General features: G+C 42.9%; 1 protein-coding gene across 1 annotated transcript in view; it reads left to right on the top strand.

The window, feature by feature from the left end:
- The window catches only part of LOC120434693 (butyrophilin subfamily 1 member A1-like), a 30,281-nt gene extending 22,265 nt beyond the window's left edge, over window positions 1–8,016 (top strand). The window contains exons 4-6 of the mRNA XM_039602969.1: window positions 5,021–5,119; window positions 5,846–6,171; window positions 7,783–8,016. Of these exons, the coding sequence (XP_039458903.1) occupies window positions 5,021–5,119; window positions 5,846–6,141 (395 nt within the window). The 3' untranslated portion in view covers window positions 6,142–6,171; window positions 7,783–8,016. The remainder of the gene's footprint in view (window positions 1–5,020; window positions 5,120–5,845; window positions 6,172–7,782) is intronic.
- Window positions 8,017–20,804: the final 12,788 nt, after the last annotated feature.

Genomic DNA, 20,804 nt, shown 5'->3' with positions numbered 1-20,804 from the left:
AACATCAGAAATATAATGCCCTCCATGGCTCAGTGATCACAGCAGAGATATAAAAACACAAAGCAGAAGAGCTGAGAGGAACTAGGAGAAAGATGAAGAACCCCAGAGTTTTATTCCAGGTGATAAAGCCTCCTGGATCCTCCTGTCTGAGTTAATCTTAGACAAACTTCACACCTCCTGTTTTTATCTCAAACTTTGAAAAGTCTGCGGCTTCTCAGTTAATCCCACATATATACAGCAGAAATATTTCTAGAAGTCTCTCTCAGGTTTGTTCCCTACAGCACAGAAACAGCTCTGATCTGTGCTGATTCTGATCTTATGTTGATCTAATGTTAAATGCTGGATGTCACACTGGGAATTTTCCCCAGTGTGCGAACACACTTTTGGGCTGATGAGCTGGACTGAGGCTGCCCATAGACATGAAGAGCTGGATGGCTTCTAATTTTCTGATTCTACATTCAGAGAAATCTGAGGTTTTTGTACTCTATCCTAAAAATCTTAGAAATATGGTATCTAACCAGATTCTTACTCTGAATGACATTACCTTGGCCTCCAGTAACACTGTGAGGAACCTTGGAGTGATTTTTGACCAGGATATGTCCTTCAATGCACATAGTCTAAGGAGCTTGGAAAGAAAAGCGTCTGGACTTCTTTAAGTTGCTTGAAGACGTTTCACCTCTCATCCGAGAAGCTTCTTCAGTTCTAAGGTCAAATGGCCGAGAGTCCCAGATTTAAACCCAGTGGGAGTATCCCCCCAAAGAGGGACAAAGGACCCCTGATGATCCTCTAATCACATGAGCCAAGGTGTGAAAGTGGGTGTGGGTCCTAATCAGCCAGGGTTTCAGGTGAGCTCATTGTGAAACCTGGCCCCACCCTATCATGTGATTTCCTGAGGTCAGATGGCCCAGGATGTGAGTGGGCGTTAAGGCGTCTGGGGAGGGATCTCAAAACTGGATTATAGATGGCAGACAGTTGGTGTCGTAAACCACCGCCTCTGTTCAAAGCCTCTGTTTGAACAGAGGCGGGAGTGGCCTAGTTGGAGCCAAGTATTAGTGACAAAGAAGATGTCTACGTTTTGAGAGGTTATGTCACGGCAGGGGGGGACAGACTCAAGTGCAGACAGAGAATCCCAGTTAAACAGTTCTTTATTTACAACGCCAGGTGCTCAATACACATGTGGGGAAAGGCCAGGGTTCCAGGGATCCACGGGAGATTAGGGAAAACAGGATCTTCACACTTGCACACGCCATGCCAAACTGCAAACACTCACGCTCAGGGTTCCGAGATTCAGTATTAAAAGACGGGCCCAGGGATTCTATGTACAAAAGAGAAGTCACTGCAAGAAGATGCACGAAGGCACACAGAAGTTTGCAGAGCCGGGATTACACTAACATGTGTTACTCAATAGTCCAGCAACGAGTAATTCAGAGCCACTGCCTTATGAAGTGGCCAGCAAACAGAGTGATGAACCACAGGTTAGTAATTATCTGCAGGTGCATGGACCAAAGGCTGGAGCCCATGATGAGCTCCACCCAGACAGGGTGATGCGAGCGAGAGAGATAAAAGTAATCTTCCAGGTCTTCACAGATTAAATGTTCAGATTTAATAAATAAATACATTAAATTTGAATGTCTGACTGTAAAACTGGTCTCTGTGTCCTGCTGATAAATGAGACAAACACACAGCATGCAGTGAATTTGTGTTTCTGTTTGTTTGTTCTTATAGTTTCCCAGCATGCCCTGGCTGTGGTTGTGGAGGTGAATGAGGGGGAAAGATCTGTCCAGCTGCCCTGTCTGCACTCAGGTTTCATACCTGAAGAGCCCACAGTGATGTGGACTCGCTCTGATCTTCATCCCAAATCTGTCCACGCATCGACAAGAAGGAAGAGATGATCTTACAGGACAAAACCAGCATTACAGCGGGCGCACATCAATGAGGTCTGATGCTCTGGACACTTCAGACTTCAGCCTCACTCTGAGAAAACCAACAAAGACTGACAGTGGCAACTACACCTGCTCCATCAGTGATGGGAGAGGAAAATGGAGACTGAGAGATGTACAGCTGCAGGTCAAAGGTCAGTCAGAACTCTGGGTGGGTTAGAGACTCCACATGAGCCTGTTATCTATGTGACATATCAGAGTAAGAGTTCAAACTGAAGGGAACGTTTTGTAAATTGTTGTGACTAACCTGAAGAAACCAGCAGCAACATGTAGCTCAGAGCTAACCTCAGTGGAAACAGGATCTCACTGCTACAACAGCTGGAGTCTTTACTGCATGTGGAGGTTTACACTCACAACATTTACACACAGTGGAGAACATGAGCTCTCTAACTGCAGCTCACAGAGCAGCAGGAAGTGTCCTGATGTTGTACAGACTCAGACTGGAGGAGCTGCTATGAAACGCAGACAGAGCAGAGATGGTTCATCATGTTTCATCCAGCTGGTCCTGATGTCACTGAGACTCTCAGGTTAATAACTGCTGTGTTAGGATATGTAGTGTAAATCATAGCGGGGTTCAGGTAACAGAGAGGGGACTGCAGAGTTAATGGCATAAAACTGTAGGACTGATGTTTATATTTTGATATTGTTCTGCTTAAGTTTTTATCTGTTACATTTATCAACCATCATCTCAGACAGCTGCTGCCTGACAGAAACACTTGAAATAGTTTCGATAGACTAGACTTTCCTGTAAGTTCATTATACACAAACAAAGCATTTACTCATTTGAGAGACATTTGTAAAAAAAAAAAAAAAAAAAAAACTAAATAGAAAGCATCTTTTTCAGTGGACTGGCTGTCCCAGAGAAAGATCCAGTGAATATTTTATGAAACCATTCAAGAGTAAAAGCAAAAGATCCCAGACACCCTCTCTATTTCTAAGGTTAGACTCCAAACTTTCCTTTTTTGATAGAGATTATAGTTTTTACACTTATAGGGCTATAGATAGAAACAATATGAATTTGGCCAACAGTAGAGATTTTGACTATAGCTCAGTGGCAACTAAAGAGTCAAGTATGAGTCAGTTAAGTACTGTATCTACATTTCTTTCATGTATGCTGTCCAATAGAGGCTGAACCGTTTGAAGTCCGGCATCACTTCTGCTCTGACTGCTGGTGGTTGAGACAGACAATGTATCTGTTAGACTTGGAGAGGAGGGCTCTTCCACATGTTGCTTCAGGACAGTCAAATCTGAGGGTGACAAATAAAAATATTAGAATATAAGGTATATAATCAAAAACACAACACAACAAAGATACCATTTACGCACATAGGGCCAGTAAATTGCACGCTTTGATTAAATTATACTTTCTCCCAGGAGAACAGATGGTTATTTTGTATTTTATTATGGTAATATACAATTTACATACCACAAGGTGTGAGTGTCACATAGTGTGTTAGGTCTGAGCAGTCACACAGCTTCTTGGATGATTCTGTTTCCAGGATGTCTGAAATGCATGTGATAAATCCAACTTACTGTTGAGCCATGAAAGCAGCATTTTCTGATTGTTACCACAGGATATTAGACAAATTAAAAATATTTATTTAAGAGTAACTGTACAAATCAAATCCTTCAAAATCTATCAGAGCATATATTTACTTACCTTCACCTGTATGACAAAACACACCTCTTTGACTGCTGCAAGTTCAGGAAAGACATCCTCATCCACCTCTATACCCTGCTCATCTGTGACTTTCAGTGAGGCATTTTCTGGTATGAGAAACTTCTGCTGCACTGAAGTAAAATCATCACTCAGTTAATAACAACATTAGTAAGAACCATAACTTACCTGCTCTCACAAAGTCTGTGAACCTGACTTCTTCCAATTTGACATATTTCTTTGTCTCTCTGTGTTTTACTTTTATCAACATCTTGGCCACCCATGGAAAAAAATACCTTTACTAATATGAAACACAACACAAGAAGAAGAGGTTGTTTATGGTAACTTTATGTGAACTGTGTATAACTTAATCAATAAACACTTTCTTACATAGAGTTAGCCTGCCCGCACTAAATATTGCTTAAAATCTATTTAGCTAGGCTAGGTTTAGCAGACAATGTGACCGCATGTTTGCTGTGTCCTTGTCTTTTCAGTTCTGGAGACAGGGTTGTGTGCATATCTCAGTGTGCAGCAGGACTAACTAACTGATGTTAATGGTACCTCAACATCTCATCAATGCAGGCTGCACCTCTCTTTGGTTAAATACGGCCATTACCATGAGTCTAAACAGAATATTACTGTAGTTAGCTAACGTTAAATTAAACGTTAGTGTTAAAAATAAGAAATAGAAATAAACATTTTCATTGACAACGTGAAATGTGTATCTTAAAATACAGTAAGATAAGTTAGTTAGCTAACTTTTGATCAGCATTAACCTAGCGGCTATCTCCAAATCAGCATAACATACAGAAAACACATGTAGTTCTAGTTAGTCAACTTTATATTTTACTTATGCATACATCCCGGAATGTAACTCTTGCGCACTTTCATGCCTAACTCCAGGATATTTAACTCCAGAGATTTGCTGTGTAGATACTCAGCTGTGCTTCAGTTACCATCAGTGTGACTGCTGCTGCTTCTACACCTGATACTGTGGTTTATTGTCCTCTCAGACCACCAGGTGGAGGTGGAGGTGGAGGAAGGCTCAGAGTCTGTCATTCTGCCCTGCAAAACTACAGCTGACCTGCCTCAGGACACCAGAGTGGAGTGGACTCACTCTGACCCTGAACTGATGGTGGTTCATGTGTATCCAAACAAAAGTAACCAGGACAGTTTTTACAGAGACCGAACAAAGATGAATGAAGACCTGCTGAGAACTGGAGACCTCAGTCTGACCCTGAAGTACCCCAAAAAGAGAGACAGTGGAGGATACATCTGCACCATCTACAGGGACAAAGACATCCTGAGACAGAAAGTAGTGCTGCAGGTCAAAGGTCAGAGATGTAGAAAAACACCAGGTGTTAGTGGAGGAAAATGAGGTCAATGTTCAGCAGTCATGTTATTGTTTTATGTTTCTCCACAGAACCATTTCCATCCTGGGCCACAGCTCTCCTGGTTCTCCTGGTTCTTCTTGTGATTTCTGGAGGTCTTCTATATTATTTCCGGCACTATTTCATGTCAGGTGAGTGTCTCCTACTACACTACCCATAATGCCGATGGTTAGCAGGTGTCCTCTGGTGGCTCCTTGACTGCGGCTCACACAAACTTGTTCCAGAAGCTGAAAGAGTTGAGAGTTACAAACAGCTGATACAGAGAGCTGAAGAGAAACTTCCAGGTTTGTTCCAGAAGTCAGAAAACCTCCTTCAGACTCAGTCATTGATCAGTGAAACAGCTCCACAACATGACTTTACTAAACAGTGTGTGTGCTTCACTGCATTGATCTGACACAGAGGCTGCAGGTGTACTTTATTTATGCACGTAAAAGTCTCACTGGGATTTAAGTCTCTTTTACAAGAGAGACCAGCGGAGAGCAGCAGAAGTTACAATGAAAACAACCAATACAACTGAACAGAAACATGAATAATATATAATAACTTTACATTACGTTGTAGAAAACCAAGTATAATGTCAGCAGTAATGGTGACATTTCTGTGGAAGTCCATGCCTAAGTTTTCTATGTGAAGAAAACTCCTCACAAACTGGAATCTATCAGTAGGGGTTTAACCCACTGCAGTGAATTCACCTTAATAACTCTGGTGTGTTCTAGTGTTTGCAGTAAAATGTTGTGGTCTACACTGAGGTCTAACAGGACAAGGACACAGTACAAGGACAAGTCCACTGTAACAGGTCATAAGGAGAACATTAGTAACTTTCACTATAGCTCATGTTGTGCTTTGTGTCCTGTCAGTCCCCTGGGTGGGGTTGGATTCAGGGGTGGAGTCTGTCCAGCTGATCTGCAAAACCACAGTTTGTCTGCCTAGAGATGCTAAAGTGGAGTGGAAGGATGCAAACAACAGGAAGGTCCACGTGTATGAGAACGGCTCTGACCAGCCTGAAGAACAACATGAGGATTATAAAGCCCGAACGAAGATGAAGAGGAAGGTCCTGGAACCTGGAGACCTCAGTCTGACCCTGAAATACCCCACAGATGGAGACAACTCCACCTACACCTGCACCGTCTACAGCAGGGAGGAAACGTCCTGATGGAGAAACAAGTGGAGCTGAAAGTCAGAGGTCAGTGCTGTAGATACAGGTCAAAGGTCAGAGGTCAGTGATGGTGGTTCAGTCTCAGTGGGCTCCATCCAATAATGTTACAGTGTTAGCATGTCTGATGTTTGTGGCTGTTTTGGTTTTATTTGATTTCCAGCCAAATGTAAAAGCTTCAGCAGATGAACTGTAGGAGCAAAGTTCATGTGTGAGACTTCATCTGAAAGGTAACATCTTCTAGTTTCTGAACATGTGTTTGTTTAGCATGTGGCTAAAACACAGGCTAAGCTAAGTCAGTTCAAATCTCAGTAAAAACCTTCTTTGGTCCTCGTCTATAATCAGTCATATCTGAGTCAATAACTAGAAGATGATTTCTAGCAGAACTGTGAAAATCTCCACATCCTTTTCTCCATGTTATCATCCAAAGCTGTGTGAAGTTTCAGAGCTCTGCAGCTAACAGAGACTTTCAGTTTGCTGCTCTCTTCCTCTGACAGCTCCATTCTTAGGGAGCGTTAGTTCTCTGTTTCACTTTATTCCACTTATTCAGTCTGATGTTCTCTGATCTGTTTCTCTTGTTTAGTGTCTTAAATGCTGCCAGTGCCTCTCTTTGCTTTAACCAACCTTTCTCTTTATTTCTGAGCTTTTAAGGACTTTAACTGATGCATCAACCTTTGAAACTGGAAAGAAATCAGTCAGATTCATGGCTGCATCAAAGTGTCACATGTAGTTCTCCCACATCAGCTGGATTATATCTATAGCAGCAAACAGCAGCTGATCCACAAATCTTTGTCTGTGTTAATAAAGTTGGATCAGTTCAAATAGTTTGTTGCTCTGCACTTGAAAGCAGCAGTTTTTCTAATGCACCACCTTCATGTTTCCTTCATATTTGAATCCCCTGTAGATACTGACAGGTAACCATGTCACACAGAGCTCAAGCCTTTGAATCCAGCTGTGATTGTTGATTTTCTATTGAATGGACTTTTTTCAAATCCAGCTGTAGGCCTGTGTTTGTGAGCTCATTAACAGCTGTTTATTTAGAGATACGTGGTCCTCACAGGACAGCCACTACAAACATATGATTTTATAGAATATGATGCATTACTGCAGATTCAACACAATAGAAAGGATTTGAAATGAGCTCAGCCTTAAACATGTGCAGCAGTAATATTGATCCATAGACACTGATGGGAACATTTTTCTGCACAATAAGTACTTTGACTTTTCAGACTTTATGTACAATTTGCCAGTACTGCAGTTTTGTGTGTAGTGAGGTGTTTTCATGGTGTTTTATTGGTGCTTTTACTAAAGGAAGGCTTCTATCAAATTCTTCCAAATGTTGTCAAACTGAGCTGTGTGATGAAGTGAGTGTGACAGAAACACTCAGACTGTGTTTCTCTGCTTCATCAAGTCAAATCTGGTCCTCAGAGACTGAATAAAGTCCTGTCCCACTAACAGCAGCTCCAACAGTCTGTTCACTGCTTTCTTCCTGTCAGTCTTCATCTTTCTGCTGCGTCTCCTCTTCACACTGACCACTTTCTATCTAACAGTGAGCTCCCAGTGAAGCAGCAGCATTCAGCCTGTTAGAGTCAACACAAATGTCTCCATCCAAGCTCACGTTGTGCTTTGTTGTCCTCTCAGTCCCCCAGGTGGAGGTGGATTCAGGGGTGGAGTCCAGCTGCCCTTCAACACCACACTTCACCTGCCTGAAGACGCTAAAGTGGAGTGGATGGACAATTACACGATCCTCAGTATACCACACAACAGGAAGGTCCACGTGTATGAGAACGGCTCTGACCAGCCTGAAGAACAGCACCAGGCTTACAGAGACCGAACGAAGATGAATGATGACCTGCCGAAAACTGGAGACCTCAGTCTGACCCTGAAATACCCCACAGATGGAGACAACTGCACCTACACCTGCACCATCTACAGCAGGGAGGGAAACATCCTGCTGAAGAAACAAGTGCTGCTCACTGTCAGAGGTCAGTGCTGTAGATACAGGTCAAAGGTCAGAGGTCAGACTCATGATGGTGGTTCAGTCTCAGTGGGCTCCATCCAATAATGTTACAGTGTTAGCATGTCTGATGTTTGTGGCTGTTTTGGTTTTTATTTGATTTCCAGCCAAATGTAAAAGCTTCAGCAGATGAACTGTAGGAGCAAAGTTCATGTGTGAGACTTCATCTGAAAGGTAACATCTTCTAGTTTCTGAACATGTGTTTGTTTAGCATGTGGCTAAAACACAGGCTAAGCTAAGTCAGTTCAAATATGAGTAAAAACCTTCTTTGTTTGTCAAAAGGCACTTAGAGTAAAACAGACATAGATACGTCTATCCTGTCATAAAACAATAAAAGAAGGTATACCCTTTCCCATGCTCCCAGGATGTGGGTGTGGGTGTGAAAGCCAGAGCACTCTGAAGAGGAGTGAACGCACCTCCCTCTTCATGCTACACAGACCTCCTAGGATGAGACATTCTTTCAATATGCCATCTACTATATACTTCTAAACACAAATGACTACATGCAGTATTCTACCATAAGTAAACTTATATTATTAAAAGATTATACTGACTACTAAGTACAATTTCCCATTGACATTGGTCCTCATCTATAATCAGTCATATCTGAGTCACAATAACTAGAAGATGATTTCTAGCAGAACTGTGAAAATCTCCACATCCTTTCTCCATGTTATCATCCAAAGCTGTGTGAAGTTTCAGAGCTCTGCAGCTAACAGAGACTTTCAGTTTGCTGCTCTCTTCCTCTGACAGCTCCATTCTTAGGGAGCGTTAGTTCTCTGTTTCACTTTATTCCACTTATTCAGTCTGATGTTCTCTGATCTGTTTCTCTTGTTTAGTGTCTTAAATGCTGCCAGTGCCTCTCTTTGTTTTAACCAACCTTTCTCTATTTATAAGGTTTTTAAGAATTTTAACTGATGCATCAGCCTTTGAAAATGGAAAGGAATCAGAACGATTCATAACTGCATCAAAGTGTCAACTCCGCCAAGGATGGTCCCAAGCCGGCTGCAAAAGGAGGAGGGTGGTTGCCCTGCCGAAGGGACCAGAACCAGGTGTCTGGGGAAATGGGGCATGAAACTGTATGGATCCAAATCGATCAATGTCGCACGTTCAAGATCCCACATCCAGGGCAACCGATGCGACAGCATTGGGGACCCAGGATGCTGGTGAGAAGTGGACTACTGGCCAAGGCCAATTCGAATTTCACCAAAAGTGGCGATCAACATCGGTGTATGGAATGTCCGCATGGGACACCACCAGAAAGAGATCATCGTCCAAGAGATCTAGTGGTGTAAAACTGCAGCTTTGTCTGAACTTCATCTAATGGGATCAGGTGCTACCAGCTTCAAGCCCTCTTTCACCAACGATCTGATGACACTCTATTATAGTGAGAAGCAGGGGTCTGCTTCATGGTTTACCACAGAGTTTCTACCAGCGTCCTCGCCTTCCAACCCATCTCAGAACGCCTTGCCACCCTCACCATTAACAAAACAATTACGACGCACACCATCTCTGCCATGGGTCAACAGAGACCAGCTTGGATGTGGTCAAGGACAACTTCTATAACAGTCTGTGGCTCATCTTGGACATGATGGCGACAGCAGTATGCACGGCGACACACGTCCGTCAACTCTGCTAGCTTTGCTTTGGCTTTTGCTAGCCTTATCCTTCTCTATTCTATCCCAAAATGCCGTGGAACTACTAGAGAGCAGAGTGCATCTTTAGATGGATCCTGCCTGTTGTCCCTGGAGCTCCCATGACAATTGATCCGCCGCTCTCAGCATTCTATTCCTAAGTGGCCTCGGACCCGTGGATGGAGTGTGGACCAGAGAAACCTTCGCACACTTAACCGAGCTGGAACATCTGATGTTAGGATCTACACACTTCAAATGGCTCTACTAAATGTAAGATCTTTAGCAAACAAGACATTTGTATTAAACGACTTCCTGAAGTCACAACACCTGGACTTTCTGTTTTTGACAGAAACATGGCTGTGAATGAGCCAAACCCAGTGAGTTTGTAGCTTTTTCGGAACTGGTTCCTCCTAACTTCTCATTCTTCAGCCTCCCTCGGTCCTCTGGTAGAGGGGGAGGCTTAGCCACCGTGTTCAATGCTCGATTTCATTGCCATCAAACATTACAGCACAATTCATTTTCTAGTTTTGAATTCCAGCTGTTTGAGTTACACCTAAACTCTGCTGCGCCTTTGTTCCTGTGCCTTTGTTGTATACCCTTATATACTGTCCTCCCAAGCAGAGGTGTGGACTCGAGTCACATGACTTGGACTCGAGTCAGACTCGAGTCATTAATTTTATGACTTTAGACTTGATTTTAAAAAAGGTTGTAAGACTTGTGACTCGACTTGGACTTTTACACCAGTGACTTGGGACTTGAATTGGACTTGAACCTGTTTACTTGAAAAGACTTGATCTTTTACCCAAATCTAAAATTTAACATACATATTATATAAAAACTGCGGACCATTAATTCACTTTATTCATTCATTCATTCTTACCACACTCCGTATGTATGTGAGCGTGGGCTGTAGCACAGCCAATCAAATTAACCAGATTTGAAAAAAACAAGAACAAAAACGCTCGAGCCAAAAATGCTCCCAAGAGTAATTTCTTTCGGGTACATAAACTACGAAGTAGTCAACAAAAAACGAAATGCAATATGCAAAACATGCAAGAAGAGAATCACAGACGGAGATGGAACAACTTCCAACTTTGTCCGACATTTGAAGTTGCATAAAGAACGGTAGGTGGGTTTTTTTTTTTTTTTTTGCTACGATGAAATAGCTGACTTAGCTAACTTCATCTTATTAGCAAATGTTCTTCGGCTACGTTGATGATACTGTTTGGCTTTAACAGGTATGATATGTTTGTCATGCTATTTTAAATCCGGTCCTGCAAGCGCATCCAAGAATAACATGCAACTTGTTAGCTCAGAATTGTCGGTGAATGGTGAGCAGGGTCCGTTTCAGAAAGTGGGTTCTGTAGCTGTACTCAGTCTCTCTCCGTCTCCTCCCATCATTAACCCGTAGATTTAACCCAGTTTAGACTGACAAATATTTATTTTACCATCACATCACAATTCAAAATCACTGTGTTTAATTTGCAATTAGTGTATGGTCGTGTTTAACTTTTGCATGTCTGAGCCTGGGAAATTTTTTTTTGGTTAGAAAATCTGGCCCACCTTAGTGTGTAATTGAGTAGTCCTGCTATACATGGCCTTTTTCTTCTGTCATTTATGTCAATACATCAAATAAAATACTTTGATCTTATATTATTAGCTGTTGTTTATTTGCAAAGGTTATTCTCAACAGGGATGCTAGACAAAACGGCGTTTTCTACAGACAGCCTAGCATACGCGCTCCACTTGCAGTGAAAGTGAAAAGAAAAAAGAAAACACCCCTTCCCTATTGGTGTTAGAGTTTACCATGTCAGCCAATCAAAAAATGATAAGGCAACATGTGACATTTGGTTGTTTAGGAGAAGGGAAGTTTTTAGGAGCAACACCATGACGGAAAGCGGGCGAGCGAAAGAAAGACAGAGAGAGAGTTTTCATATGTGAGACATTAGTGACGTTTAGCGTGTTTGTTGTTAGTTTGTTGTGTAGTTATTGTTGTGTATTGTGTGTCAGTTAGACTGCTGAATTTCATATTTGATCTAAAAAGCTGTCAAAGGCAGATTCCAGGGTAAACGCTGTCTCCACATAGAAAACTGGACTGTTGCACCTCCAGTTGTCAGACCTGCAGGGTTTAGGCCTGTGGTGTTCTCCTCTGTCTTATACTGAACACAAACTACATGTTTTGGACTGGCACAAATAATTTGTGTGCCTTCTTATTTGATGCAGCACACCTGATTGTTCTGTAAATAGATTTAAATGGTTATATAAAGAACGCCTGAGGCCTTGGCTGCATTTTTAGGTAAATAGTACCAGATAACTTTGTTGTTTGCAAAACTTGTGCATAATTTTTAGAAATGTACAATTTCTATTTGCATTTCAAGTTATGAAAATGATTCGTTAAACATGTAAAAAAATATAACTTTTTTCTACTCGGATTCTGAATTTTTTGTCTGAATTTAGATCAACTGTGCTAATATAGTATACCAAAATGAAAAAATAACTCAAATTTCAGATATTTGAGGTTGTGCTGAAAATAATGATACCAAACAAGGCAAGAAAAACTTATTTTAAAGGTGAAATATAGAGGTAAAATCAAAAGTAGTCAAGAACGGCCAATTATACCCAGGACCCCAGAGGGTTAAAAAAAAGACTTGAAAGGACTTGAAATTCAAAGTTTCGGACTTGGGACTTGACTTGAAAGTTGTCTGTCTTGACTTACGACTTGACTCTGACTTGCTTGACTTTACTTGAGACTTGACTTGTGACTTGAGGATAAAGACTTGAGACTTACTTGAGACTTGCAAAACAATGACTTGGTCCCACCTCTGCTCCCAAGTTTAATAAGGATTTTATCAAAGAGTTTTCAGGTTTTATGGCTGGAATAGTTCTTAATTTTAATTGTTTTTTAATCCTTGGTGATTTTAACATCCATGTATGCTGTGACTCTAAACTTTTGGTCAAGGACTTTTTAAATATTATTGACTCTTTTAACCGCGCATGAAAAAGGTCACACACTGGACTTGGTGCTTTCCCATGGGCTGGATGTGTGTATCACGGAAATATCTGAGTTGCACATCTCCGATCATTTTCCTGTGTTGTTTACTCAAACGCTGTGCTGCTCGGTAGATAAGCTGTGCGCCCCAGCGCGCAAAATGCGAGCGCTTAATGCTCTAAAAGCACTCGCTTTTTCTGCTGCCTTTATGGATTCTGGAATAATGAACTCCAACTGTAAAAGTGTTGAGGACCTTACTACAGGCTGCGTCCCATCATGCTTTAAACAAGCTTTAGTTCAGCCTCTTCTTTAAAAAAACTAACCTCGACCCATCTGTTCTGTCCAATTACAGGCCAATCTCAAAGCTTCCTTTTCTGTCTATAGTTTTGGAGAAAGTGGTCTATTTACAGTTGCATGCCCACCTTGATTTTAATATGATCTCTGAAAACTTTCAATCTGGTTTTAAATCTCTTCATAGCACTGAGACAGTGCTTTTAAGGATTTTTAACGATATTTTTTTAAACTCTGGACTCTGGCAGCCCTGCTGCCCTTTTATTGTTGGATCTGTCAGCAGCTTTTGATACGGTCGACTATGACATCCTGTTATCACGGCTAGAATTTCATGCTGGCCTAAAAGGATCTACCCTACAGTGGTTTCAGTCCTACTTGTCAGAAAGGTCTTTTCGTGTCAATATGGGCCCCCATAACGCCAAAATAGCCCCTCTTAAATACGGTGTACCTCAAGGCTCCATTTTGGGTCCTGCCCTGTTCGCATTCTAGTCGCCATTGGGTTCCATCTTCTCACAGTACAGCATTTCATTTCACTGTTTTGCTAATGATTGCAGATTTATCTACCTTTAAAGGCTGGGTTGGACCATCCCCAGCTCTTATTACGCTGCCTTGACTGCGTCAAACAGTGGTTGTCATTACATTTTTTTTTAAAGCTAAATGAAAAGTCATTTATGGCAACTTTAATGACATCGATAGCACTCTGGGCCCCCCTTTCCTCCTATTGTAAAACACATGTAAAAAACATTGTTGTCTTCATTGATGGTTCTTTTAAATTGAATAAGCAGGTAATAATAATAATGATAATGGATTGGATTTATATAGCGCTTTTCAAGGCACCCAAAGCGCTTTACAATGCCATTATTCATTCACACTCACATTCATACACTGGTGGAGGCAAGCTACGGTTGTAGCCACAGCTGCCCTGGGGCAGACTGACAGAAGCGAGGCTGCGATATGGCAGCCTCGCTTCTGGACTACTGCACTACAGCCTGAGTGCAGTAGTCCAGTCCTTCTTCGTTTAGTTAAGGCAGCTAGCCAAGGTAAAGCCGGCTAACGTCTTTGAATGTGTTATTCACATTTTCCTTACTTGCAGATTGGACTACTGCAATTCATTGCATTACGGTCAGATCAGGCCACCATCCATCGTCTTCAGATGGTCCAAAATGCAGCTGCTTGCCTGCTAACTGGTACCAAACTGAGAAAGCATATAACCCCAGTTTTAGCGTCTTTACATTGGCTTCCTGTCTCCTACATGATCCAATTTAAACTTTTACTTTTTGTTTTTAAGTCACTTAACGCCCAAGCGCCTCCTTACCTGTCTGAGCTCCTCTCTGCTTATGCTCCAGGAAAAACCACGAGGTCTACCTCAAAATTAATGCTGTCCATCCCGCGGACTTATCTCAAATCTTGTGGTGATAGCCTTCTCTATGGCAGGTCCCAGACTTTGGAATAGTCTTCCCCTAAATATTAGATCTGCACAAACACTTGAGCAACTTAAATCATTATTAAAGACATTTGTATGCCCTGACTTTTCACACACCCAAGCAAAACTATTTTAAATAGTTTTAGTTATTGTTTTGATTCTTTTATTGTCCTATTAATGTTTTATACTGTTATTATTGTATTACATTGTTGCTCTTTAATGCCATTTTATATTGTTAAGCACTTTGTGCAGCATTGGCTGTTTGAAATGTGCTATATAAATAAACTTGACCTTGACCTTGACACAACTTCAAAGATCGACCTCATCATTATTGCGGGTGATCTGAACACCCATGTTGGATCTGAACGACTTGGCTGGGAGGCTACCTTGGGGCATTCAGGCCATGGAGAGATCAATGACAATGGACTGTCTTTTGTCCTTTGCTGCGACCAAGAAAATGGTCATGGGAAATACCATCTTCAAGCACCCCATTAAACACCAGCTCACCTGGAGAAATCCTAGTGGAAAGGACTCAACGATGCTAGACTATGTGCTAATAAATGCCAGATACCGACCACCCATTTAAGATGTTCGTGCAATGAGGGGCGAGACTGTGGCTTCGATCATTACCTCGTTCACGCTCGACTACAACTGAAACTCGGGCACATGAAGCAGACGCCATCCAAGCTGCCCTGCCTTAGCTGGAAACAGCTCACAGATGATGGATGTCGCCAAGAATTCCAATTTGCTTTGCTGAATTGTTGTGCCGGGCTGGCTGATTCAGACAATGTGGATAAAGAAGAGCAAAAAGAGCCAAGGCTATCTTTGAAAGTGCCGCCCACTCTGTCCCCCAACTCGGCACCACACCCAGTTATGGATATCTGATGAATGTCTCGATCTGGTAGCAGAGCACAAGCAAGCAAAACTGGTAGACCTTGAGCGTAACTGCCTGCTCAATTGAGAAGTACAAAGGATGATCTTGAGGGCCGGAAAGCTCACTGGGACCAAAGTGGCTGAAGACCTGGAAGTGGCATCGTCGAGACATGACTACCTCACACTTTACTGCTCGTTGTGTCATCTAAGCAGCAAAATGATGTCCACAAATGACAACATCAAGAAAGTTGAAGATACCTTCGTGCGCTCTGCAACTGAACGCCTGCATCGCTGGAAGGAATTCTTGGATGTCTGAAATCATGACACGCTGCAAGGCCCAACTGCAGTGCCTCCCAAAATCGACCTCCCCCCCCCCCCTGCGCAAATGTCAGATGCCGACTCGGCAATTGAAGAAGTTAAACATGCAGTCCATGACTATGCATGCCATCTTTGCTATGCATGCCATCTTTGCCGGAAATGATGCTGGACCAAGTCAATGCGGAAGCAATTAAAACTGGAGGACACATAGTCCTTTCTCGACTTCTTGGACTAATTCAACAGATCTGGAGAACAGATGAGATACTGAAAAGGTGGAAGAAGGCCATTGTCATCCCACTTCACAAGAAAGGTAACATCCGAGAGTACAAGGACTATTATGGTTTTAGACTCCTTTCCATCACTGCTAAGGTCTTAATGAAAATCATTCATTCACACCTACAAAAGCATCATGAGCAGTCAAGCAGAGAAGAGCAAGCCAGCTTTCGACCTGGGCGTGGATGCTGTTATCAGATCTTCGTTGTTCGCCAGTTGATTGAGCGAAAGGCTTGATGTAGACAGTGATTGCCTTTATTGACTTCAAGTCTGCTTTCAATTACATCGATCTGACTGCCCTGTGGAGAATGTTGGAAGCAGAACATATCATTATCATGGCTCGACCAGCTTTGTGTGCATACAAAATGACTTATTTGAAGAATTCAAAATAAAGACTGGCTTCGGGCAAGGTGATGTAGTATCCCCTCTGCTCGACAACATTGTGATTGATGCAATCATGCACAGGACCTTCAATGGCCACCATGTTGTCCAGTACACTGATGATCTGCAACCGACTTGATGTTCACAGATGACAGTGCCACCTTTGCCGAAAATGATGCAGAGGTTATGGATATGCTACACGATGTCGCCCAGTTTGCTCAACCATATGGTCTCAAGACCAGTGCAGAGAAGACCAAATTCCTTAGTACTAATGGGTTGCCAGCCACCGTGCATCTCGAAGGCGTGGAAATCAAACAAGTGCGAGAATTCAAATATCTCGGCTCTATGGTCCAAGAAAGGAAAGTGGCATCAACAGCAGAAATACACTCAACAATTGGTCGAGCGCGGGCAGCTTTCACCTCCCTCTGATGGTGCGTCTGGAAGGCGACAAATGTCACCCTCACTACCAAAATCCACCTGTACCGTACACTGGTGTTGCCCTTTCCATTCTACTCTATGGGTCCGAGGTCTGGGTTATCCTCAAATACAACCTCAATGACCTCGAGGTCTTCCAAATCCACTGTTTGAGTAAGATTCTTTGAGTGTCTTTGAGCACCCGCCCACTGGAGAATCAAGCGTGATGCGCCCAAGAAGACTTGGATCAAGCAAATTGAAGAAAATCTTAAACAACAATGTCTTACTCTCGAGCAAGCGAAGGTGAAGGCAAGAGACCACAAGGCCTGGAAGTGCATTGTTGATCAAGATGGAAGCCCTATGGCACACACAGCAACGTATTGGCTTCGATTCGCTGCCAACCACCAGCTAGGGACAAAAGAAGAAGAAGAAGCATTAAAGTCCCACATGTAGTTCTCCCACATCAGCTGGATTATATCTATACCAGCAAACAGCAGCTGATCCACAAATCTTTGTCTGTGTTAATAAAGTTGGATCAGTTCAAATAGTTTGTTGCTCTGCACTTGAAAGCAGCATGTATAGTTCACGAGCAAACCCCACAGAGCTTCAGACTATCTCATGCTCTCTTTGCTAACGTTAGCAGCATTAGAGTTAATGACAAGTAAAGGGCATTTAAAGGGAGGAAATACTCGTGTGTGATTAATTTGAAGTGTTCCAATATGGTTAAAAAGTAGGGTTAGCATGTAAGCCTGCTAAATGTGTTAGCACATATGTGACATTTGAGCTGTGTAAGTTACTAAGTTTGATGTGGAAATCACTTTCTATCTAACAGTGAGCTCCCGGTGAAGCAGCAGCATTCAGCCTGTTAGAGTCAACACAAATGTCTCCATCCAAGCTCATGTTGTGTTTTGTTGTCCTCTCAGTCCCCAGGTGGAGGTGGATTCGGGGTGGAGTCTGTCCTACTGCCCCTCAAAACCACACTTCACCTGCCTGAAGATGCTAAAGTGGAGTGGAAGGATAACAATGCAAAGGTCCACGTGTATGAGAACGGCTCTGACCAGCGTCACAAACAGCACCAGGTTTTCAGAGACCGAACGAAGATGAATGAAGACCTGCTGAAAACTGGAGACCTCAGTCTGACCCTCAAATACCCCACAGACTGGGACAACTGGACCTACACCTGCACCGTCTACAGCAGGGAGCGAAACATCCTGCTGAAGGAACAAGTGGAGCTGAAAGTCAGAGGTCAGTGCTGTAGATACAGGTCAGCGGTCATGTAGGGTTTATTCTCTAAAAGCATTTAGTTTGAATCTATTTTCAGTTCATTCAAATAATTTAAATTCGTTAACGTTTTAATTTAAAAGCAAAAGATGTCAGGCGGAGCAACTGTGTGTTTAAATGAACAGACTAAGACGATTAAAAATGGAGTTTAAATGATCCTCACTTCAAAATAAAAGCCTCTGGCATGATTTGAGTTTAGTCCAAATCAGTGTAAATGTATAAATATCAATAGTTTAAAAGCTGCTGAGATCATTCAAACACTTTGATCCAGTCATTTGGATGTTGTCACATGTCAACCATCCAACACCTGTGTGGAGTCCCACCTGAAGCTGAGAGATACTCAGAGATCAGAGACAGAAGCAGCTGTATGTAAGCGTTCTACAGGACGGCTTACACAAACCTGATATTACTGATGTCTCCTAGATAGATCTCATGGACCAAAGGCTCTCTGTGTCATCTTGGCTCCAGCCAAAGTTAAGTTGTCACTTAACTCGCTGTCAACAGACGTTAAAAGACTAGTTAAGCAACAAGGAATCTTAATGACTTTAATGAACCAAATGAAAGAATTAAAAAGCTTGATTAAGGAAAAGGATAAAACAATCCAGCTCTTAGAAAGGAGAGTTGATGATTTAGAACAGCATGCACGACTGGAGGACATGATTATTACCGGTTTGGAAACCAAACACAGGAGCTTCGCGAGAGTCACTGAGACTGGGATTGGTGTGAAGTCTGGCAGAGATGAGACCCCAGTGGAGGAGCAACAAACATTAGCGCGCCAGGTAGTGGAGTTTCTTGTGAGTAAAAAACTTCCCCTGCATAGCAACACTATATCGGGGGTTGTGGTCATAACCTGGATAGTGGCTCTGGTTGATCTTAGAGGGTGTTCTCCCTGTGGCTGTGTGCAGCAGGGCTGGGGGAGTTTCTGTGCTGGCAGACGTAGGTTACTGGCCTGGTAGCCTGGCTGCCCCTGAGTGGATCCGGGGCAGGTGTGGTGACTTGGGGTTGGGGGGTGCCGCCTCCGTGCTAGGGCTCTGGCTGGGCCTTGGGGGCTTCGGGTCCTCGTCTGTGTGTTGCCGAGGTTGTGGGCGGGTGGGTGCACGGGGCTCAGCCCTGGCGCAGGGGCCTCTGGTCCATCGGCCTAACTGGGGGCTCTTCAACTGGCAGGAAGGTTGTTCCATCCTTGCAGGAGTCCACTCTGCAGGTGGGGGAGAGACATAGGAGAGGTGTAGAATAAACTTAACCAGGGTGTCTACTGTCTTGTGTAGTCTGGAGATGATTGAATGTTGGGGTGGGTACAGTTTCCTCTGCGGTGGGGTAGGGTGGGCTCCCCGGGTCCTGTGGGGCTTGGCGCCCCCACCTGTGCTTAGACATCCACATTACTCACACTCTCATAACATATATACATATATATATATATATATATATATACATATCTATATAGATAGATAGATAGATAGATAGATACACATATAGGGCCTTGAGGGTGGCCGTACATCTGGTGCCAGTGCCCACCTCTCAATTTTAAATCCATGTAGACATTGAGGGTTCTCGGGAGGGGGCCGTGCTAACACCTGCTGCTCTCTGGCAGCAGCACCATCTCCCTCCCTTGTTTTAAATGCACTTTAGAACAACACGCAGCAACACTACACATGAGCAGGAGGAGGGAAGTATGGGGTCTTCACACACCCCCGTTCTCTGCTGGCCATTGGGGCGGGGGGGCTGGGAGGAGGTGTTGGCTGTCCGATTGAGACAACAACACAAAAGAAAATAAATAAAATTTAAAAAGTTTGTTAAACAATATTTACCTCAACAGAAACAAAATAGTCAAAAAATATTGTGGGCCCACACGCACTCTCACCGACACACACACACCTCAAGTGCTACAGTCTTTCTGTAAGCAAACCCTGTTGCTCTATTTTCACCTGCATAGCAGGCGGACGTTTGCCCTGTGGCAGGTGTGCCACAGCGGTGAGTGGAAGAATCCGCGGGTTTCTCTGTGAATTTCCCATTCCCTGGTAGCTGTGCTTGCTCGGAAGTTTAGGGGTTTTGTCGCTGTAAAAAGAAGTTTTCCTCCCACGCAATGAACAGCGGACGCTAATGTTTTTGTCATTTTTATGGAATCAAACTCAAAATAAGGTCAGTACTTCTACGCTTTAAACGCTGCACGCTCATACTCTCTCCCGCACTCATATATTATCCATTGTTGAACTGCACACAGCTGTTGCCACGAACTTCGCACTCGCTTACGTCATTGTCATGAGACACTCTCGCAAAAAAATTACAGTTTTAGTAATGCAGTAACGCAGCGTGCTTACAAGAAAGTAATAGTACTCTAATTACCTTTTTTGCAATGGTAATCCTTTACTTTTTTCAAGTAATGAGTGAAGTAATCGGATTACAGTCACGTGTTACTGCCCATCTCTGGTGCAGAATAGTGTCAGAGTGTATTTTCGGTTGTAAGTGCCTACTTCTACTATCACAGATAGGGGGCAGGTGTCAATAAGAATTTATTCTTCTTCCTGCTTCTTTTCATGCATAGAAACAGTGTTACTTTTAAATAATTGAAAGGAAGTATAGGAAATGAATTACTGCTGTACCATATATGAAACAAACTAAGAAAAATGAAAAAATCCAGTTCATCTCCAGGCTGTCTTTAAGTATTCTGGGACACAGCCAGAGGACAGACAAGTGTTCATTATTGGAAGCAGCCGAGGGGCAGGGACATCCCAAACTTCACTCAGGAACTTTGGAGGAATCATATCTACACAG

The sequence above is a fragment of the Oreochromis aureus genome, linkage group 3 (genome assembly GCF_013358895.1).
Source record: "Oreochromis aureus strain Israel breed Guangdong linkage group 3, ZZ_aureus, whole genome shotgun sequence".
NCBI classification, from domain to species: Eukaryota; Metazoa; Chordata; class Actinopteri; order Cichliformes; family Cichlidae; genus Oreochromis; species Oreochromis aureus.
This window is presented reverse-complemented; position numbering and strand designations above follow the sequence as displayed.